At 37.6% G+C, this 24,836-nt stretch overlaps 1 protein-coding gene across 1 annotated transcript; it reads left to right on the top strand.

Moving 5' to 3' along the window:
- The first annotated feature begins 7,682 nt into the window (after window positions 1-7,682).
- LOC122011395 (protein CWC15 homolog B-like) lies at window positions 7,683-24,296 on the top strand. Its single transcript, XM_042567788.1, has 4 exons — window positions 7,683-7,833; window positions 8,088-8,194; window positions 23,960-23,998; window positions 24,172-24,296. Exons 1-4 carry the CDS (start codon window positions 7,703-7,705, stop codon window positions 24,267-24,269), a joined length of 375 nt encoding a protein of 124 aa, XP_042423722.1. The 5' UTR covers window positions 7,683-7,702; the 3' UTR covers window positions 24,270-24,296.
- Window positions 24,297-24,836: the final 540 nt, after the last annotated feature.

Below are 24,836 nucleotides of genomic sequence, written 5' to 3'. Positions count from 1 at the left end.
ATCCCTTCATGGTTGATAAAAAGAAATTTCTATAATTTTAATTTTTCAACATGTGAATAATTTATAAAGAAGAAAAATAAAATATCTTTCCAATCTACAAATAAGGAAAGAGATCTAATCTCTTTCTTTAATCTTTTGTAGATCCTTTTAAAAGAGATATTTTAATTTTTAATCTCTCCAATAAATTATATCTTTCACATAAGAAAATTTTAAAATTAAAATTCTTTTTAATTTAATGGGGGCCGACCACCTAAGCTTGGGTTCAAGCTAGGGCCGGCCACCCATGAACCAAGGCTTGGCCGGCCCTAGCTTGATCCACAAGCTAGCTTGGTCGGCCCCTATATCATGGGTATGAAGGTGGGTATAGGTGGGTATAGTACTCTATAAATAAGAGGCTACGATAGGGACCGAGAGGAGGAATTGGTTTTGGTCTCCCGATAAAATTAAGCATCCCGTGTTCGCCCCGAACATACAACTTAATTTTATCAATAATAATTCATTCCACTATAGAACTATTATTGAACTACTGCACCAATCCCAAATTACATTTTTGGGCTCCTTCTTATTATGAGTGTGTTAGTCTCTCTGTGTTTAAGATGTCGAATGTCCACTAATTAAGTGAGTTACTGACAACTCATTTAATTAATATCTTAGTCCAAGAATAGTACCACTCAACCTTATCATCATGTCAGACTAAGTCCACCTGCAGGGTTTAACATGACAATCCTTATGAGCTCATATTGGGGACATTATCAACCTAAATCTCTAGGACACAGTTTCCTTCTATAATTAACAACACACACTATAAGTGATATCATTTCCCAACTTATCGGGCTTATTGATTTATCGAACTAAATCTCACCCATTGATAAATTAAAGAAATAAATATCAAATATATGTGCTTGTTATTATATTAGGATTAAGAACACACACTTCCATAATAACTGAGGTCTTTGTTCCTTTATAAATTCAGTATAAAAGAAACAACCTCTAATGGTCCTACTCAATACACTCTAAGTGTACTAGTGTAATTATATAGTTAAGATAAACTAATTCCTAATTACACTATGACCTTCCAATGGTTTGTTCCTTTCCATTTTGGTCGTGAGCTGCTGTTTATAATTTATAAGGTACTGATAACATCATCTTCTGTATGTGACACCACATACTATGTTATTTACAATATAAATTAATTGAACAACTACAAACAAATGTAGATAATTTGACCAAATGTGATTCTTTATTCAAAATAAATGTTTACAAAAGCTTAGGCTTTTAGTATATACTCTAACAATCTCCCACTTATACTAATGACTAAGCTGTCATATCTTCTGCCATACATCTGATTCTCATTCCTTCCATATGCCGATCGAAAGCTTTTGTCGGAAGGGCCTTAGTGAAAGGATCTGCCAGGTTATCTACTGATGTAATCTTGGCGATGACAACTTCTCCTCGCTTCACGATATCTCGTATCAGGTGGTACTTGCGCTCTATATGTTTACTTGTCTTATGGGCTCATGGTTCTTTCGAGTTTGCAACTGCACTGCTATTATCACAATAAATTGTGATGATTTTGGGCAAACCAGGAATCACATCTAAGTCCATTAGAAAGTTCTTGAGCCATACTGCTTCTTTAGCTGCCTCAGAGGCTGCTACATACTCAGCTTCCATGGTTGAGTCCGAAACGCATTTCTGCTTAACACTCCTCTATGTAATGGCTCCACCTCCTAAAGTAAACACATAGCCTGATGTAGACTTACTGTTGTCCCTATCTGATTGGAAATCAATCCTGTAACCCAGGAGTCACCTCTTCTAGCATATAACTCAGTCCTTCAGAGTTTTGACGATAATCATTAACTTGCAATGTCCTTGTATTTGATATCTGCTAACCATGCCCACAGCAAAACAGATATCAGGTCTCATACATAGCATTGCATACATTAGGCTTCCTACAGCCGAAGCATAAGGAACTGCTTTCATGTCCTCTATCTCCTTTGATGTCTTCGGAGACATCTCTTTAGATAGAGTTACTCTATGCCTAAAAGGTAAGAAACCTTTCTTGGAATCCTGCATTCTAAAACGAGCAAGGATTGTATCTATATATGAAGCTTGGGACAGACACAACATTCTTTTCTTGCGATCCCTTATAACTTTGATCCCAAGAATGTGTGCACAATTTTCTAAGTCCTTCATATCAAATTATTTAGACAACCATACCCTTATGTCCGATAATACCTTCACATTGTTGCCAATTAACAAAATATCATCTACGTATAGTACAAGAAATACCACCACGTTTCTGTTACACTTCTTGTATACACAAGACTCATCCAGACACTGAATAAATCCATATGACTGGATTACTTCATTAAACCGGATGTTCCAAGATCTTGAAGCTTGCTTCAGTCCATAAATGGACCGATTGAGCTTGCACACTAGATGCTCTTTGCCTTTTTCAATAAACCCTTCTGATTGCTTCATATGGATGTTCTCTTCAAGACTTCCATTAAGGAAAGCTGTCTTGACATCCATTTGCCAAATCTCATAATCCATATGAGCAGCAATGGATAAGAGTATCCGGATAGACTTAAGCATGACTACCGGTGAAAAGGTCTCCTCATAATCGATTCCCTCTTTCTGAGTGTACCCTTTCGTAACAAGCCTAGCTTTGAAGATTTCTACCTTCCCGTCTGTCCCTCTTTTCCTATTGTAAACTTATTTTCACCGAATGGCTTTTACACCATCTGGTGGTTCTACAAGCTTTCAGATTTTATTAGAATACATATATTCTAATTCTGTATTCATTGCACTTTACCAAGATGGTGCATCTTTATCTTGGAGTGCTTCATCATATGTCCGGGATCAGGCTCATGTTCATTTGGGATCAAGTCCAATAGACTCTCCCAAAATATGAATCTTTTAGGTTGTTTGACAACCCTCCCACTACGATTAGACACTGTCTATAATTGTGTATCAATTGTGATACGTGTTATAGTTTCTTATGATATTTCATCTTGTACAGTTGGTACTAGATTAGACGTGTCCTTTATTAAGAACAAATTTACTTATGGGCTTGTGATTCATTATATAGTCCTCTTCTAAAAATCAGTCATTGATGCTAACAATGACCTTTTGATTTTTAAGACTATAAACCTACTTTCGTTTCTCTAGGATAACCCATAAACAAGTGAATTCCTATCCAACTTATCATTGTCTCTCTTCAGCATATGTGCTGGACTACCCGAATCCGAATATGCTTCAAAATAGGCTTACGCTTATTCAACAATTCTATATGAGTAGAGAGTTCTGACTTGGAAGGTACTATGTTCACTTCTTTTTCCAGAGTATATCCTTAAAATAAATTTGGTAAATAATTCATCATCAATCTACTTATTTCCATAAGAGTCCTTCTTTCTACTACACCATTCTGTTGGGGTGTACTAGGTGCAGTTAGTTGAGATTGAATCTCAACTTCTGATAAGTGACTCCTAAATTCTCCCAAGAGGTACTTGCCACTACGATCTCACCGTAGCGTCTTGATACTTTTATTTTGACATTTCTCCGCATCAGCCTCGTACTCTTTGAACTAATCAAAGCACTTAGACTTGCGACACATCAAGTAAATGTATCCATATCTCAAATAGTTGTTTATAAAATAGATGAAATATTCGAAATAACCTCTTGCCTGGATAGTCAAAGGTCTTCACAAATCAGAATGAACCTATTCCTATATATTTTTGGCTCCAAACCCCTTAGACTTAAAAGATTCTTGGTTATTTTTCCTTCCAAGTAAGACTCGTAGGTTGGAAAATTTTCCTTTACCAATGAACCCAAGAGTTCATCGATTATTATCCTTTGAATCCTACTCAAGTTAATATAACCTAGCCTTAGATGCCAAAGATATAATTGGTTCATCTCCGAAGGTTGCTTTCTCTTAAAATTAGAAGATGTGTTACTAATTTCCATTTGTTGCATCGTGGGAGTTATTGGATTTATAAATTGTCAACCAACGTACCATAACAGATAACTTCCCTCTTTTTCTTAATAACAACTTTGTTATTAAAAGAGGCAGAATATCAAGTACTTTGAATAGTTTAGAAACTGAAAACTAATTCTTTCTAAACTTGGTACGTAAAGACAATTACTTAAAATCCATATTTTATTCTTTATCAAAGGATAAACATCTCCCACTGCAACAGTTGCCACTTTTATAGCAGTGCCCATGTAGACAGTGTTTTTATTTTCATTTAGTTGTCGGGTTTCCTGGAACCCTACAATAAATTACGGACATGATTAATGGCATCTGTATCTACACTCCATGTTCTGATAGATAACACCACAAAACATGTTTCAACTAATGAATTAAATACACCTATATTGTTCTTAGTTCTAAGAAGACAGTCTACCTTAATGTCCAAGTCCTATTTCCAATCATTACAATTGAGACTACTAAGTCTTTTCTATAGTATAACAACTAGGGAATTGACAAACATTTTAAATCCTAAGAATCACAAAAATATTTGGTGAAGATCAATTCCTTAAATCCCCATGAATTTTGTATGCCACGAAAGTGTGGACGTATACAAAAACAAAGAGGAGATTTTATCCATTAATTTTATTATCTCGTCAACTTTTCTTTATGACGAATAAAATTAATAGTTGATCTGTCTTTGATCAAATATTTGGTCAAAACTTTTTGAATTTAAAATAACATTGATTCCTCAAACAATATTATTTAAATTCACCAACACCTCAAACACCGTGAATTTTGCATGCCACGATAGTGTGGACGTATACAAAATTTAAACATTTGTAAGAGGAGGGTTTTACCCATTAATTATCTTGTCAATAAATCTTTATGACAAAATAAAATTACCTCAAACACCGTGAATTTTGTATGCCACGATAGTGTGGACGTATACAAAATCAAACATTTGTAAAAGGAATTTTTAATTTTATTATCTTGTCAACCTATTTATTTGACAAATTAATAGTTGGTTTTCTTCGGTCACACAAATAATAGCAGTGACTCTGATAGGGAGGATACTATTAGACGTGCCTAAGTGTATACCATTACTTGACACTAAGTCCATTAATAAGATTGTGCTCCTTCCGATGGGGAAGATCACACGCTCTTAATTAACTTCCTATAGTCATCCAAAATGGAAGTTTAATCTAGTGATCCGCAAACAAGCTTATCCGATATGGAGGAAGGCACTCAGAGCCAACGCGCACTACAAGAAAAACCCTCATAGACATCGGTGGAACAACAACAGTTTTAAGCAAAAACCGATGTCTTTGAGTATTTTACACCGATTTTTTCAAAAGCCGATGTCTATTAGCGCAGATTTTCGCTCATAGACATCGGTTTTTTAGCCGATGTCTATGAGCGCCTTTTTTTTTGTTAATAGACATCGGTTTTAACAGCGGTTTTTAAAACCCGATGTTAATGAACCAAAAAAAAATAATTTAATTTTTCCACCAGCCAAAATTACAACACTTTACAAACTTCCCTCCAAACCTAAACCAATATCGCGCCCCTTCTCTCACCCTAAACCTAAACCTAAACCTAAACCTTCGCGTTCCAAGCGACGTCTGTTCTTTCTTCTTCTTATTTTCTTGTTAAGGTTTATTTCTGATCTTGTTTTCGCCTCTCACTCGGTTTCATTCGAGTTCCATGGTGAGAAAATTGTCGTTTTGTTTTCCTCCCATTATCGACTTCCTTGATATGACGAGAAGAAACAAACTTACAAATCACCCCGTTATCGTTTTGATCTTCGTTTCACTCACTCGGTTTCATCGTGTTGATCTGCGTTTGATCTTCGATTTCTCTGCGATTTTTCTGGTATGAACCCTAATCTGCTCGTGGTTTGTTTGATCTGTGATTTCTCTAGTAAGAATCCTATAATATGTTAGTGGTTGATCTGCGATTTCTCTGGTAAGAAGCCTATAATCTGTTAGTGGTTGATCTACATTTCTTTGCGTAATCTGTTCGTGGTTGATCTGTGATTTTTCCGGTAAGAACCCTAATCTGGTTTCATCGTGTTGATCTGTTATATCTCCGTTTGATCTGCGATTCGTGAGCTCACCGTGGTTGATCTGCGATTTCTCAGCGATTTTTTGGGTAAGAACCCTAATCTTTTCGTGGTTTCATCGTGTTAATCTGTGTTTGATCTGCGATTTATGTGATTTCTCTGGTAAGAACCCTCATCTGTTCGTGGTTGATCTACTATTTCTCTTCGTGATCTGCGACTTCTCTGGTAAGATCTGCGTTTTCTCTGTGTGATTTGTGATTTCTCTGTAAGAATCTAATCTGTTCGTGGTTGATCTTCGATTTCTCTGCGTGATCTTCAATTTATCTGCACGATCTGTGATTTCTCTGGTAAGATCCCTAATCTGTTCAGGTTTCATTGTGTGCGATTTCTCTGCGTGATCTGTGATTTCTCTGGTAAGAACCCTAATATGTTTGTGGTTGATCTGCGTTTGATCTGTGATTGCTCTGGTAATAACCCTAATCTGTTCGTGGTTTCATCGTGTTGATATGTGTTTGATCTGCGATTTCTCTGCGTGATCTTCGATTTCTCTGGTAAGAACCCTAATCTGTTCGTGGTTTATCTGCGTTTGATCTGCGATTTCTCTCTGTGATATGCGATTTCTCTGGTAAGAACCCTAAGCTGTTCGTGGTTGGTCTGCGATTTCTCTGCGCGATCTGTGATTCTATGGTAAGAACCCTAATCTCTTCGTGATTTCATTGTGTTGATCTGCCATTTCTCTGCATCATCTGCTATTTCTCTGTTCGTGCACCTTTTGTTATTTGTAAAATAATGGATTTAGAGATCTTGTTTATTTTATTATAGAAACAAGCAATGGGTTGGTGCACACATTGTAATGAGGAATGCACCGCCATATATCGGGATCCTGACGACAATCATTTGTAAGTTTGTTTTGTATATATTCGTTTGTTTTGATCTTGATATGACTCGAGTTCTGCACATATCTTCAAGATTGTTACTCTGCCTTGTGTGTATCATCATTATCATATGTTTTGCACATGTTGTGTTTATCAAAATTCCACACTCGTCGGTAACTTTGATTTGCTCTTCAGTTAAATCGGATGGATTGTTCATTTAGTCGATGGATTCTTCCCCTTTTTGCCTCATTGGATTGCTAAGGCTCGTAATGTTGTTTTGCAGCATGGGCATTTAGGATTTATGCTCTCATGTTATGATGCTGAAGTTAGCTACGATGGCCGCACTGACATTTTTCTGGCAAGGTATGCGGACAATTGCTCTCATTTGAATTCAAAATATGTTCTCCTTTTGATGAAAAGTTAAGTTGTGTTTGTCAAAGTTATCACACTGGCTTCATATAACATGGCGTGCGTTATTCATTCTTCTCAACTTGTAGATATCCACCACATGGAAGAAGAACTGTGGTCATAGAAGAAGTTGACCAAAATATATATATACTCTATGATCGTATGTATAAGAGACTTTCTTTAATGTATATGAAAATGCATATTATAAATGTTACAGTCTTTGTTCAAATTAGTGCCTCTTTTACATTCTCAAAAAGACTCTTTCAGGCACAAGGAAGAAGAAGAGCTTCTGAATCTTTGTTTCTTCCAGGTTCAGACAGCTATGGAATCAGCTTTGGTAACTGCTATAATCATCTCAAAGCACGAGCAAAAGAAGAGGGCGGGATGACGACGGCTGCGCGTCCGACGTGGGCGCCGGCGAAGGGAGGGAACGAGCAGGGCGACACCCAGATCTTCGGACCCTCGCAGAAGTACTCCTCCCGTGACCTTGCCTCCCACACCACCCTCAAGACCAGGTGATTTCTCTCTCTGTTCCCTTTAAAAACCCTAACCGCCGTCTCGAATTACGATCTCACAGCAGTCACCCGTGGAGTTGGTTGTGTCGGAATTTAATCAAAATTGAAGTTTACGACATTCGTTGATTTTAGAATTTTTATGGTCGAAATTTTAGGGCAAGAATGATCATTGTGCTCGCTTTTTCAAGAAAGTATTATGTGAGATATTTTATCCTGTTTCTGGTGGAGAATGAATGATGTATATCTGACTGCAGGAAAGAGGGACAAGATACGCAGGATGAGTTGCAGAAGAGGGACTTCCGGGAGGAGCTAGAAGAGCGTGAGCGAAGGCATTTTTCCTCCAAGGACAAGTCCTATACTGGTATTCTGAACCATGTCGTCGAGTATCTTCCTCTATGCGTTTATGTTTTTATCTTAGTTTGGTTGGGAATATTTGTGTATTTTTTTCAGCATTCCAAAAGAATTCGGCAATTTACCAAAAGGCGTACTACAGTTAATGTATTTACCAAAAAGCGCATCACGGTTTTGTATTTACCAAAAGGCGCAGGTAAGTGATGTATATTACCGAATATAACCCTACCGCCAACCAACACCTCTGATCAGTCATCAATTCCCAGGCATCCGAACCACATTTTTAAAAAACTTAGATATTAAAAAAAATGATCATTAGGGTACCTCCCTCCTTCGTGACATGTGAGTGCAGCTCGGTCTTGTGAAACCCTAGTTTAGTGTTCGTGAGCCATCAGTTCGAGTTTTTCTCAAGCGCCATCTAGCTAGCATTTCAGTTTAATTAAAAACCAGGAGTGTTCGTGAGCCATCAATGAAGGATTCTAGAGTTTACATTACATTAATCAGCTAGTATCATAATGGCGCAAAGACGTCGATCGGGTGAATCATCATCCTCTCCAGATCAATTAGCTGTAAAGGTTATCATTTTACAAACTCTGTGATATTGAGAAGCTGAACTAGTATGATTTAAATTTTTTTATTTTTATAAAGTATAGGGTTCAGTTGATGTTGGACAGAAACTGCATTGGAACAGTGTCCTCGGTCACTTTAAAAGTTTTTTTCAACCATCCACGAAGAAAGGAACGCATGGAGGCGGTGTTATTTTACATGACCGACACATAGTGCTGATCAAACAGTCACCCTTTCGTATTTTTTTGGACATAGAAGATATGAGCACATCCGTGGGATTTTGGTAAATATATTTGAAAATTGGGATTCAAGTAGTCAAACCTTTAGATTCTCAGGTACAATTTATAAATTTGTATTTTAATTACAAAGTAGTTGTATGGTAAAATTTAAGCTTTTGCTAAACGTGGGGCTGATACGATGCCGTATCAGGCCCAACGTGGGCCTGATACGGCATCGTATCAGGCCCAACGTGGGCTTGATACGATGGAGTATCAGTGCTTGATATGACATTGTATCATGTCCACGGTGTTTCTAATACTTTTGTATGTGTTGGTAGAATTCTAATAATAATTTAACTTGGTCAGGTGTTCCGGTTTGCTTCACAAGAGGAGACGTTTCATTGCTGCTCGGTATTCCAGACCGAGGAGCTTCAATTCCGATTGATTCAGCTAAAGCATCCAGTGACCTTTTTCTAACTTACTTCTCAAACAAAAAATAAGCTACTAGATCAAGAATTGAGGAGTTGCTTAAATTTTATGGCAATCGCGTTGAAGGCGAAGATGATGTTTTATTATTTTGCAAATTCTATATTTTGTATATATTTGTTTGTGTCTTATTTTCTTCTAGTACATATAAGGTCCCGTTAAGTCTTATAGATATAGTAGATGATTTTGAGAATCTTGATAGATTCAACTGGGTTGAATCAATCCATGAATTTATGGCTCCACAATTACCTAAGATTGGGGACATATTTTCATCAACTGAGACAAAACATGCTAACACCAACCTCCCTTACCTAAAGGGATTTGCTGGTCTTTTGGCAGTAAGTGTTTAATTTGTGTGAAAAATTTTAATATTTTGCGAACAATTATAAAATAGTTAACCCTTGTCATGGTGAATCAGGCATGGTTTTTGGAGCATGTTCCAATCCAAAAACCATACAAAATAAAAGGAGCCAGAATAAATAAGTGGAGGAATATTCCTTCACATATTAGTAAGGTGAGAGAAATGATTAACCAAGTTTCATCTGAAGAGGTAAATTTAGAATACTTTGACTATAGTTTGGTTAAAAAGTATGGTTTTAACATGTGGTTTAATATTCTTACAGGTTGTGATTGACCTAATCCCTAACCAAGATGAAAGATCATTAGTTGAGAACCTTGCTGGCGTTGATGACAGTCCACATGCAATGGAGGCATCACAAATTGAAGTGAGTGTAGGAGGAAGGCAGATTAATAAGGATTGTTGTAATTGCATTATTCAAGCAAACATAAATAAAGAGCTAACAATGGAGAACATGCAATTGAAGGAGAGGGTGAAAGAGTTACTTAAAATAGTTGAAAAAAAAGGCATGGAATCTCAATATAGCGAGCCTGTAGACAATCCTCAAATTGAACCTGTAGGTGTTACAACAAGAAGTAGGAGAGGACGTGACAGAAGTCGCTATGATTACAGGGATACTCCAATTGATAGTCCATTGTGGCTCAAAACTTTACCTAAGAGGCAGCGTAGAAATATACATATAAGTGAGTCTGCGGAAAAAGTTACAAGTATAGGAGAAGGAAAAAATTTGTCAAAGAATATGTTGTTGTGGGCAAGGGGAAAGGAAAAATAGGTTTGGATGAAATGGAAGAAGAAATTAATATTGTACAAATGATGGAAGACAAATCTGATGAAGAGGCAGACAAGGATGTAGAAATGTTTGCCAAATATGACAAAATGAGGAAACAAGCAATTGCTGTAAGACGATATATGCAAATTTCTTTGCAATTTGTTAGATATAATGGATTATCTAATTGCCTTTTTTGTTTGTATGCATAGTATGTGAAGAAGCAATTTAAGTCTTCCAAGAAAAAAAAATAAGACGAAGAGGTGGCGTACTTGTTAAAAGCCTTGGAGGAAATAAAGTATGTAAATTAAATAGTTGAATAGTAAAGTATAATATATGCATATCTGATTACATATTTGGGCTATGGTTATCAAAAAGAAATTTGTAAAAATAATCTGTGATTTGTTTACTTTGTAGGTTTACAAATGATATAGTTTGGGAGGAACCACCCTTTTGTTTAAATTTGTATTCCCTTTTATCTGGTGTGAATGGAGAAATGTTGACAAGAGGGGATGTAATCGACACGTATTGTAAAATTTTATTAAGGGGGCATTCCCGTCTGGAAGCACATACAACAAGTCAATATATTGTTCAACATTCTTCAGAGTAAGGAATTGATTTGATTATAGTAAAAAATAGAATTCTTTTTATTAGTTGGTTATGTATGTATGACTTTGCATATTTGTAGTCATTAATGAAATCGTCAAGTAAGTTTGCCTTCCAACACATGATAAAGACGGATAGACGAGATGAAGAGGTAAGGTATATATTTATACCTTTGTGCAGTGATAATGCACACTTCCACTTGCTGGTGGTGGACACCAAATCAATGACGTTCAATCAGTACAATTCTCTTGCAAGTGGAAGTAAATACAAATATGAATTTGAAGCAGCGGTGAGCATCTAATAATAATGATATTGTTTGTATTTTAATATAAATGCTAGTTGATGGAAAATGGAAATTTCCTCTTCAATCTTCAGGTATCAGATTTTAAATTATATAGTCGTGAGCACGTTACTGCTATTCATCCAAACTTGGAAAGGCATTATCCGTTTGATAGATGGGTCTCTCGCACAATTGAATGTCCACAACAACAAGCAAGGTAAATCGAGCACAACGTGTGAATATAAAGAATTGATAAAAAAATATTGACAATTAAAATGCTGTTGTTCTTTACAGCATTGACTGTGGCTTCTTTGTGATGCAATACATTCGATGTCTCCTATATGATATGAAGATGGACTTCAAACAAGGAGACATGAAAAAGATTAGAATTGATGTAATGGTAGCAATTTTGAGGGATAAATATTTTCAAACATTGGATTAAATATCCAGTCTTGTAAGGCAAAAACTTGTATAGAATGTAAATGCAATTATTACGTAGTGTAGGACTTTTAATATCTTTGTATGTAGTCTTTGTTGTATAATACGGTGGTATGTAGTGTATGAGAAGATTAGAAACTGTCACTGGAATATTAATAATATTGCATAGTGATTAGTCAGAAATATAAATCACAATATACAAAATGCAATGCTGGTGCTTATCAGTGGAAAGAGACAATGTATATAAGTTGTAATGCACACCATTTCTATCTTCTCAAAACTGAAAACATGGTAACGGTTGGGATTGTTTAAAAAATCAAATAGGCTCGGACCAACAGTCGGTTTCCAGAGCACGTCACTAGGTTCCGTGCCAACTGCCACGGAGCAATACCTTATTAGAAATGGGGTATAAATACGTTTTGACACCAGATATACCATCTTCCCAGTTAGAACTTCACAGGGAACATGATTTCAGGTAGAACCAAGTAGGGGAGGGCCATCAGTGGGTTTTGGTCAAAACCCACTGATGGACCTTGACACCTCTGATTGGACCCATTTCAACTCTAGTGGTATTCTGGAGTTGCAAGGACTCAGAAGATGGTGGCAAATCATTATTTATATATATATATATATGTGCTGGGAAAAAACAATATAAAATCAGCCTTCGTTGGGCCTGATATGCTTGGATATCAGGCCCAACGTGGGCCTGATATGAGTATCAATTAATAAAGCATTATTCTTTCTCCCCCTAATATAAACTCCAAGCATGCTAACAGGGGCCTGATCAAAATAATAAAATAACATCAATTTTAAAAGTCACTTTCCATACGGTAGAAAAGAAAAGCTGTGCAGTGTTCCGTGCCAACTGGCACGGAGCCATACCTTCTAATCCATGGTGTATAAATTATGTTTTACACCATATATACCATATCCCCACCAAGACCTTCACAGGGGAATTGATTTCTATTATATCCAAGTAGGGGAGGGGCATCAGTGGGTTTTGGTCAAAACCTACTGATGGACCTAGACACCTCGGATTGGACAGATTTTAGTTCTAGTGGTATTGCAAGGACTCAGAATCTGGTGGCAAATAATTGTTTAAATATTTATAGGTGCTGGGAAAATTTTAAAATACAAGCAGCCTCTGTTGGGCCTGATATGCTTGGATATCAGGCCCAACGTGGGCCTGATATGAGTGCATATCAGGCCCAACGTGGGCCTGATATGAGTGCATATCAGGCCCAACGTGGGCCTGATATCCAAGCATATCAGGTCCAAAGTGGCCTTGGCACTTATAAATGGCAACTGACACGGAGCCATATTTCGTAATCCATGGTGTATAAATTATGTTTGACATCATAAATACCATCTCCCAACCAAGACCTTCACAGGGGACTTGATTTCATGAAAATCCAAGTAGGGGAGGGCCATCAGTGGGTTTTGGTCAAAACCCACTGATGGACCTAGACACATCGGATTGAACCCATTTCAGCTCTAGTGGTATTCTGGAGTTGCAAGGACTCAGAATCTGGTGGCAAATAATTGTTTAAATATTTATAGGTGCTGGGAAAAATTTAAAATACAATCAGCCTCCGTTGGGCCTGATATGCTTGGATATCATGCCCAACGTGGGCCTGATATGAGTGCATATCAGGCCCAACATGGGCCTGATATCCAAGCATATCAGGCCCAAAGTGGCCTTGGCACTTATAAATGGCAACTGGCACGGAGCCATACTTCGTAATCCATGGTGTATAAATTATGTTTGACACCATAAATACCATCTCCCAACCAAGACCTTCACAGGGGACTTGATTTCATGAAAATCCAAGTAGGGGAGGGCCATCAGTGGGTTTTGGTCAAAACCCACTGATGGACCTAGACACATCAGATTGGACCCATTTCAGCTCTAGTGGTATTCTGGAGTTGCGAGGACTCAGAATCTGGTAGCAAATAATTGTTTAAATATTTATAGGTGCTGGGAAAAATTTAAAATACAATCAACTTCCGTTGGGCCTGATATGCTTGGATATCAGGCCCAACGTGGGCCTGATATGAGTGCATATCAGGCCCAATGTGGGCCTGATATCCAAACATATCAGTCCCAAAGTGGCCTTGGTATGGTATCCTTTCTTATAAATTTAATTTACAATAATTTTTTTCACCATAAATTTTAGTTACATAAACAGTAAATCATTACTACAATAAATTATTACAATTGTTCACTATTTCTATAGTTTAAAGTTTTTGTCAGACATGATTTTGTGTCCAAGTCTAAATTTATAAGCTCTCATATCAGCTTGTACAAAGTCTGTAGATCTCCGGAACATCAAACTCTCTGCATAGCGCATTATAACAAAAGCACAATCCAACCTACAAAACAAATGTACAATCCATCATAAAAAAGGCAAATAGAATTATTATGGAACATACACTAATACTTACGATTTGCTTTGTGTGGGGCCAATAACTTGCATCATTTTATACTCTCTCCCGGAGAATGGTTCTAAACCTTTATGCCATATGTGATAGTATGACCAGTTCAGCTCCTTAAAAAACAACACCTACAAATATCAAACCATAGTAATTAATACATAAACAATGATTATTGGATATAAGAAATTTGTTACTTACAGTTTGATTAAAAACAGAAGTATAATTTTCTGTGGTGCCAAGAGAGTTATAATGAATTATTTGTCGTTCCTCCAGGTCCATGACCATTAGATGCCAATGATCATCTTGGTTATGTAGAGGACAAAAAATATATCTAATGTCCTTGTCGTCATCAGTTTTTGCAGTTTGTTTCAATGCATCCACGTGCATCATTCCGAACAAGTCCTATGCAAATAATAGAGCTATTATGGTGACTGCATCCAATATATATTGTAAACAATTTACAATGAGATAAGGGACATACTGGGAATCCAACCCCACAAAATATGGATGGGTGGTATGGTGAGTTAGAGTGTTTGGCTTCATTAGCAAGAATATTCCAATAAACATTTATGCAATCCCCATTGGTATATTGTGTCCAATCAAATATTGTCATAAAAGATTGCATATCTAAGGAGAAATTATCATTTGCCCATATTGGTTGCACCGTCACCCTACACACAAGTATACATTCAATGGTATTTAATAAATTGAAAATAAAAAATTATCATTAAACTCCAATAATAATCCTTCGTTGACATGTGGGTTAAGTATTTAGGTTGGCAACTACGTTACCTTAACTGACTGAGCTTCAATAATGCATCGGCTATCACATCATCTTGACTCTTTTTAAAAAATGTCTTCGCTTGCTGAGATAATTAAAATAATACTATGTCATTAAGGATTATAAAATAACAACTTACCTACTCTCGATCGTACCTTCAATATTTTGGTTTTGACCTTGTTAATTTCATGACATTGTGTTTCTATCTGTGATGAACTTGTATTTTACTCTTTGATGGTGCAAGAGCATCTGGTTCGACACTAAGAACAACCTGTTTGCCTTTTTTTTGGTGCATTGGGATATCAACCTTCTCTGGGTTCTCTTTCTTTTGGGGCCTACCCGAAAATTAGTTGGAATTATAGGCAGATTAGGGTCTATGCCTTCTGATGCTGGGTCTATGCCTTCTGATGCTCTTGGCTCCCCTGATATGCTTTGTATGACTTGTTGGAGCTCTTTAATCTTATTTTCGGCATCGACTATGATTTTGTCTTTTACAGTTAAAATTCTGTTATCCACGTCAGAATTTATAGTGTCAGCCTTGTTGCCACTCGTATCCCGTTCTTTACGCAGTTCACTTATTTGTTGATCCTTTTCTTTAAGCATAGATTCCATATCAGCAATCACAATATCCTTTGCTGCTACTAGACTATCCTTTTCTTCTATCACCGTTGCCAGGTTTTTATTAGCTTCCTCCAAACTTTGAGAAGCTTTATGTAATTCTTGCTTTAAACTCTCAATTTTGTTATCCTTTTCCTTGCACAAACTACAATCTACGGTATCGTCACACTGGAGTTGGCCTTCTTCGGCTTGATGTAAAGATCCTTGGCCAACCAACTCAAGATACTCAGATGGCTGAGGTCGGTTTGGTAGTAAATTAAACTCTGATTCTGTCGGAATTAAATCTACTAAAATTTTATCTGCAGTTACACGGTCTATCATTTTTTTTACTGTGTCAACATGATAGTTAGGCCACCTCCATCGTAGTATTCTTGGCAATTTTTCTGGATGGTCTGGATCAATAATGCTGATGTGCTCACACACCCATACCTACAATATGATTATAAAAATAATTCATAATCTTTACACATATCTTGCTATATATGTAATCGGACTTACAGCTAAAATATTTGGAAATCCCTTGAGCAAGGGGGCCTTGGGCATTGCATCAGCAACCTGTGGTTTTGGTCTTAATGTAAGCTCCAATCCAATGGAGTCTAATTGTTGAGCCATGAAACTGTATACTGCATTGCACCAGTTAAACCTAGCTAAGTTCTCAAAATCATCTACACAGTCAATTAGGGAGAGCATAGGTATTCTGAGAACACTGCTACTCCCACAAAACAGAACTGTTGTAAAAAAATACAGGATAAAAAGCTGACAGTACAGCTTGTCGTTTGATCTAGACTTCCTAATCAGTTTCTCTAAATGTTTGGCAGAACAATCCGATTCTCGGAAAAACTCCATGTACAGTGCGCTTGAAGCCTCATTTAAATCGAGACGAACTATATCTCCATTGTCGGGTAGGCCAAGAATCAGTCCCACATCTACCTTTGTAAAATTGAGCTTCTTCCCATGGAAGATAAAGTTTTTTTCCTCATGATCCCAGTTATCAAACATATTTTGTACCTGAGCTCTTTCAAAAGAACTATCAGGGAGGTCTAGGATCCAGGAAAAAGGTGTGCCTCGAATCATCTGTTCTTGTTCTGCAGTCGGGTTAACAGAAGAGATAAACTTTCTGAAGTGGCAAATGGTACTTTTCCAGTTGATTCTTTTAGTTCTTCCTCTGTTGACGTAACTTTGATAATTTGGTCGATCAGCACACAGACTTGTGGAGACTTCTTTTGTTGCCATTGCGAACCTAGGTACTGTATAACCACACACAGAAAAACAACTCTTAGTTCCCGTAATAACGACTACGCTCTTATTCTAACACACCCACACAAACCCTAGGTTAACCGGTTATAGAAAGCTTAACTAAATGAGCAACCGACCTACGTACGGAAATGATTCTTGAACGTCGGTGAAGGAAGAGTGGGTTTTGGCCCGGAGCTGCGTTGAATGGCTTCGAGAAGAAGATGAAGACCGAAGCAGGAGAGTGTGCGCCTTTGCAGATTGAAACTTGGGCCTGATATCTCATTAATTTATTTTATTTAATCGCCTCGATTTATATGTAAGATTATTTATTATTATTTTGAAATAATACTTTTTATATTATCAGCCCCCACGTTGGGCCTGATATGCACTCATATCAGGCCCACGTTGGGCCTGATATCCAAGCATATCAGGCCCAACGGAGGCTGATTGTATTTTAAATTTTTCCCAGCACCTATAAATATTTAAATAATTATTTGCCACCAGATTCTGAGTCCTTGCAACTCCAGAATACCACTAGAGCTAAAATGGGTCCAATCCGATATGTCTAGGTCCATCAGTGGGTTTTGACCAAAACCCACTGATGGCCCTCCCCTACTTGGATTTTCATGAAATCAAGTCCCCTGTGAATGTCTTGCTGGGGAGATGGTATTTATGGTGTCAAACATAATTTATACACCATGGATTACGAAGTATGGCTCCGTGCCAGTAGGCACGGAACAGTGCACACCTTTTCTTTTTCTACCCTATGGAAGGTGACTATTAAAATTGATGTTATTTTATTATTTTGATCAGGCCCCTGTAAGAATGCTTGGAGTTTATATTAGGGGGAGATAGAATACTGCTTTATTAAATGATTTTCATATCAGGCCCACGTTGGGCCTGATATGCACTCATATCAGGCCCAACGGAGCCTGATTGTATTTTAAATTTTTCCTAGCACCTAGAAATATTTAAATAATTATTTGCCATCAGATTATGAGTCCTTGCAACTCCAGAATACCACTAGAGCTGAAATGGGTCCAATCCGATGTGTCTAGGTCCATCAGTGGGTTTTGACCAAAACCCACTGATGACCCTCCCCTACTTGGATTTTCATGAAATCAAGTCCCCTGTGAAGGTCTTGCTGGGGAGATGGTATTTATGGTGTCAAACATAATTTATACACCATGGATTACGAAGTATGGCTCCGTGCCAGTAGGCACGGAACAGTGCACACCCTTTCTTTTTCTACCTTATGGAAGGTGACTATTAAAATTGATGTTATTTTATTATTTTGATCAGGCCCCTGTAAGAATGCTTGGAGTTTTTATTAGGGGGAGATAGAATACTGCTTTATTAAATGATATTCATATCAGGCCCACGTTGGGCCTGATATGCACTCATATCAGACCCACGTTGGGCCTGATATCCAAGCATATCAGGCCCAACGGAGGCTGCTTGTATTTTAAATTTTTCCCAGCACCTATAAATATTTAAATAATTATTTACCACCAGATTATGAGTCCTTGCAACTCCAGAATACCACTAGAGCTGAAATGGGTCCAATCCGATATGTCTAGGTCCATCAGTGGGTTTTGACCAAAACCCACTGATGGCCCTCCCCTACTTGGATTTTCATGAAATCAAGTCCCCTGTGAAGGTCTTGCTGGGGAGATGGTATTTATGGTGTCAAACATAATTTATACACCATGGATTACGAAGTATGGCTCCGTGCCAGTTGTCATTTATTTTTTCATAAGGAGCATGATAGCACATTTTGAGTTTATAGAAAAGGGGAGATAGTATAAATTTATAAGAAAGGATACCATACCAAGGCCACTTTGGGCCTGATATGCTTGGATATCAGGCCCATGTTGGGCCTGATATGCACTCATATCAGGCTCACGTTGGGCCTGATATCCAAGCATATCAGGCCCAACGGAGGCTGATTGTATTTTAAATTTTTCCCAGTACCTATAAATATTTAAATAATGATTTGCCACCAGATTCTGAGTCCATGCAACTCCAGAATACCACTAGAGCTGAAATGGGTCCAATCCGATGTGTCTAGGTCCATCAGTGGGTTTTGACCAAAACCCACTGATGACCCTCCCCTACTTGGATTTTCATGAAATCAAGTCCCCTGTGAAGGTCTTGGTTGGGAGATAGTATTTATGGTGTCAAACATAATTTATACACCATGGATTACAAAGTATGGCTCCGTGCCAGTTGCCATTTATAAGTGCCAAGGCCACTTTGGGCCTGATATGCTTGGATATCAGGCCCACGTTGGGCCTGATATGCACTCATATCAGGCCCACGTTGGGCCTGATATCCAACCATATCAGGTCCAACGGAGGCTGATTGTATTTTAAATTTTTCCCAGCACCTATAAATATTTAAATAATTATTTGCCACCAGATTATGAGTCCTTGCAACTCCAGAATACCACTAGAGCTGAAATGGGTCCAATCCGATGTGTCTAGGTCCATCAGTGGGTTTTGACCAAAATCCACTGATGGCCCTCCCCTACTTGGATTTTCATGAAATCAAGTCCCCTGTGAAGGTCTTGGTGGGGATATGGTATTTATGGTGTCAAACATAATTTATACACCATGGATTACGAAGTATGGCTCCGTGCCAGTTGGCACGGAACAGTGCACACCTTTTCTTTTCTACCCTATGGAAGGTGACTATTAAAATTGATGTTATTTTATTATTTTGATCAGGCCCCTGTAAGAATGCTTGGAGTTTATATTAGGGGGAGATAGAATACTGCTTTATTAAATGATATTCATATCAGGCCCACGTTGGGCTTGATATGCACTCATATCAGGCCCAACGGAGGCTGATTGTATTTTAAATTTTTTCCAGCACCTATAAATATTTAAATAATCATTTGCCACCAGATTCTGAGTCCTTGCAACTCCAGAATACCACTAGCGCTGAAATGGGTCTAATCCGATGTGTCTAGGTCCATCAGTGGGTTTTGACCAAAACCCACTGATGGCCCTCCCCTTCTTGGATTTTCATGAAATCAAGTCCCCTGTGAAGGTCTTGGTGGGAAGATGGTATTTATAGTGTCAAACATAATTTATACATCATGGATTAGGAAGTATGGCACTGTGCCAGTAGGCACGGAACAATGCACACCTTTTCTTTTTCTACCCTATGGAATGGATTACTACACTCCCTTTGTGCATGTTTTAACACATCTATATTTCACTACATATTAATGTGACTTTGAAATTACGAACCCCTTCCTGTTGAATTGAAATGTATCGCATTTTTATTTGACACAATGGAGATATGGTGTGAAGTATTATTTCTGCCTTGCAGGTGATGGTTTACACTTCTCATACCTACCATAAAACTGTAACACAAACTAAATACTCCATAAACGTATATAACAGAAACATCACTTTTAACAACTATTTGTCTTACAAACCTATTTATGTACTTCATACAAAACATATGCCTCAACTCCTCCAATTTACAATTCAGTCAAGATCCAGGGGTTGGCGGCATTCTACAGGTCCTCCGATTATGGTCCAGTTGTTTGCACCTGCTGCATTTGATTTTTACCTTCCCATTATGTTTTGACTCGATCCTTGCCTTCTTTCGCCTACCAGGCTGCACAAGGCTACGGGGACATAGCACTATAATGTTGTTGACACCCCTAGGCCAAAATTCTTTGCTTCGACAGGGGTAAATACGATCCATGTATGTCGTTTTCCAATTATGTGAATGAAAGTAATGCTCACAATATGGGAGTGTATCCATGTTCCGGTGAATTATGACGGCATTTGCATGTGAGCAAGGCAATCCTGAAATTTGAAACTCCCCACAGTTACAATATTTCCTCTCCAAATCAACAATGTATGAAGCACCCCATGTCTCTACTTCCATTTCGGATTAAGAGTAGGGGTGGACTTTATATCGTTTAGTTTTCTCCCTCCTTGATTGCATTTCTTTGGTAGCATGAGGTGTCAACGCTACATACCATTTCGACGCTTCCTCCTTACGGTTACAGAACCATTGAGCTACCTTTCTTCGGGTATTATCAATTAACCTGTTTATCGGAAGTTCACGCGTCTCCTTGAACAAAGCATTTAAACTCTCTACATAATTGGTGGTTAGCATTGTGTATCTTCTCCCACTAAAGTGTGCATTAGCCCATCTTTTAGGGTCAATGTTCTGAAGCCACTTATGAGCATCTGGATGTTTTTCAAGCATGGACTGCATTATGAGATCATATTGTAGTGTTGTGTTTGCTCGAGCAGCTACCCAAAACAACCCTAAACCTGACCTACTGCTACCATATTGCAAGACATGTGGTGGCAACAAAAAGCATGATGGGCAGTAGGGTAGACTTTCCTAACTGCTGCTATAATGCCACGATATCTATCTGATACTATACTCATTGACTCTGGATCAACATTAAAGAATCTCTTCGTATGATCTAGAAACCACTCCCATGCAGACCCACATTCAACTTCAGCGATTCCAAACGCTACTGGGAGGACATTGTCATTAGCATCTATTGATGTAGCCATCAACAACACACCCGGATATTTGCCTCTTAGGTGTGTGGCATCAATTCCAATTAATTTACGCAGATAAGACCTGAATACTCTCCTACAAGTTCCAAAACCCCAAAAGCATCGTTGGAACTGATTATCCCCATTCCTGTGTAGTGCAACATAGGTTTCAGGATCCCTTACTCTTAACTCACGCAGATATAGTGGAAGATCTCTATATGCTTGATCATAATCTCCAACAACTTTCTTCGTCGCTTTCTCTCGAGCTATGTAAGCTTTTCTGTAGGATATGGTCACTCCGAACCTGGTTTTTATATCTGCTATAATCATACTTGGCTTGTATTGTTCATTAGCAAGAAATTACTCTTCAACAAAAGAAGCTACAAAGGATGAAGAGCATGCTTGATGATCAGCACTTTCCCTAATGGTGCCACATTGGTGTTCCTTTATATATTTCGTAACAATGAACTCGACATCTTTATATATTTCCCCTGGCAACTACTCTCCACTTACACGGTTGATTGAAGCAGACAGCTTTTACTTTATTTTTCCTAGTGTCAACTGGGTTATATCTCATATGTTTAACCATGGCATGCTTCACAAGTTGATTCTTGAACTCTTGTCGAGACTGAAATATATGTCCTACAAAAAATTCATACTGATCTGTTGCCTCTTCAATTGGCCTTTGGAGCAATCGAGAATTTAGAATATATGGATCATCAGCTATTGGGAACTCCTCCTCTAAGTCACTATACTGCTCTTGAGATATTTCATATTGTTCAATCTGCATATCATCAGCAAAGAATTCTTGTACATCTGTATTGCATTGCATTTCCTCTCCATTTCGGTTATAATACCCTTGCTCCTCACTCCAACTAGGCTCATAGTAATCAACAAGTGTTGCACACGGGTTCAGAACCTCATCTTCTTGAATACTAGCTTCTTCATTTAGATCAAATGTGAAATTACTGCTTGTATTTCTATTTGTGTTATGCACACAACTATACTGTGAAGATGATGGAATATTTGTTCTGGATACTTCTCCTACATTATCCGCATGTCCAATGCTAGAAGTTGCATCAAGAGTATTCCATATCTCAGATAGAATTTCGTCAGTTATATGATCATCCTTGATAAATAAATTACAAACTATTTTAGTAAATTTGCAACTCCATAATCTTTTTCTGTAGTTAAATTGTAATTTTGCTCAAACTAGGAAGGGTCTGATGTAAAAGCAAAGTTTTAACCACATAACACATTATCGATATCAGGCCCAAGGTGGCCCTGATATCATAGATATCAGGCCCACGTTGGGTCTGATATCATATATATCAGGCCCACATTGGGCCTGATATCATATATATCAGGCCCACCTTGGGCCTGATATCTATGATATCAGGCCACTTTTGAAACAGATACTTCTTGTAAACTAGGCCCACCACTGACTAAACCCTAAACCATAAATAAACAATTTTTAGCCAAACTTAACTATTTACGTCAAAAACTAACATGAATTAAATCGATTAAGTCTTCTATTACATTATAATTCAGGTGTTATTGAATATTATTCCCCACACAACCAAAAATAACCATAAAACCACTTTTTGCTGCCACTCTTCACACACAAATGGTGTACTTTTTATTTACCTTCACTAGCCTATTTTACAGTAAAAAAATCCATACATACATGTCTAAATCTTTAAATGTGTGCTTCTACTAATTTCCCTCTTGCAAGAAGTTTGTCCTTCTCGGCTGACCTTCTTAACTTAATTTGTCCTTCGTCTCCTCTAGCAACTCTTACGCAATTATGCCATAAACCTAACTCGTCTATTGCAATCGCCAACCGCCACGAGCAGTAATGGCAAGCGCAGGGTTCATATATTTTTTTTTCTTTCAAGTTTATAACACCACACAGAGGGATGAAGGGAGAGAGACGGTGAGAAGACGTGTATCCGAACCACAAATTATTTTTCTATTCTACTTTCGGCTTGGATGCTTGGAAAAATATGTTTGAAAAAGGCGGTTGCCAGGTTAGCCAGAGGATTAATCTGGGAATTGACTTTGGTAAACTCCGCCTTTTGGTAAATACAAAATCGTGATACGCTTTTTGGTAAATACATTAACCTTTATACGCCTTTTGGTAAATTGCCGAAAAGAATTTTAACCTTTCCGGTGAAAAGGCAAAAAAGAAAAAAAATGTTATGCTTCTTCTGCTGAAATATATGCAAGGTCCTTGCATTAAATCAGCGCACTACAATGTTTCATCCCTGATCCTCTGATTGGTTTATAGTGATGATCTGGTTTTCATAATTTCACTTGATTAACATTTTTGCATCACTATATTCATATGTATTATTTTCTATCTTTGATATTCTTTACCTCCATTGTGTGCTTCCTTTCTATGTATCTATTTGAACACTGAAGCTCAGGTTTCCACCTTGCAGAAGATAGAGACCGAAGAAAAGGGCATCTTCTCTTGGAGGGTAATCTTTGTTAAAAGCTGTCATTGGATGTTTGATGCATTTATCAGAGTATTTTTAATGCTGAGCTTATAATCCCCCTTAGTTGGCCTCCAGTCAGATGCTTGTGCCAAAAGAACATCATCTCGTTGATGATATTTTCTTATGGTTCATTTATTTTTTTGTTTGTGTTGCAGGAACAAGGAGAGAGGCTGAAGATAGGATTGTTCCAAGGAATATTGATGCTGACGACTCTGATGTAGATGTCAATGACGATGAAGACAGTGACAGGTAGATTGAAACATATCTGATCTGATTTGAAAGACATTCAATATGCTGCATATGAAATTATGAGAAATAGACCTGTATGTTTTGTAGGAAATTAGTATCTGAATCTGACTTGGAGCTCTAGACAAATCTAAAAAAGGGATATTCTTGACTTTTTTTTTATTTTGTTTTAAAGGCTTAAGACCAACAGGGTTTAGTCTATAATGTTTTTAAATTATTGAAAAGTTATAACTGTTTTCAAAATTTTTATGCCTTGTGACTTTCTAGGATACTCTCTAGCTACCATTCCTTTGAGGTTGAATTCTGAATGCTATATTCTTAACACACTTCATTTTGGCGAAGTTGAATTTGTAGACAAGCCTAGTACCTGGACTGATTTTGTTTCTTCTGCTTAATACAATGTTAAATCCGATTGGATGATTATCTGCCCCATGAGCTTAAGCTGTCAGTAAATCACTTGATTTATGCTATTTTATGCAATATAATAAGTCATCCCCCCCCTCACCTAATTTATATCGTTTAACTTGTGTGCCTGCAAACAATTGTGAATTTTCCTCCTTTATAGAGAATTATA

This window comes from Zingiber officinale, chromosome 1A (genome assembly GCF_018446385.1).
Source record: "Zingiber officinale cultivar Zhangliang chromosome 1A, Zo_v1.1, whole genome shotgun sequence".
Taxonomy (NCBI): Eukaryota; Viridiplantae; Streptophyta; class Magnoliopsida; order Zingiberales; family Zingiberaceae; genus Zingiber; species Zingiber officinale.
Note: the sequence above shows the minus strand (reverse complement) of the source record. Positions and strands in the feature narration are given on the sequence as shown.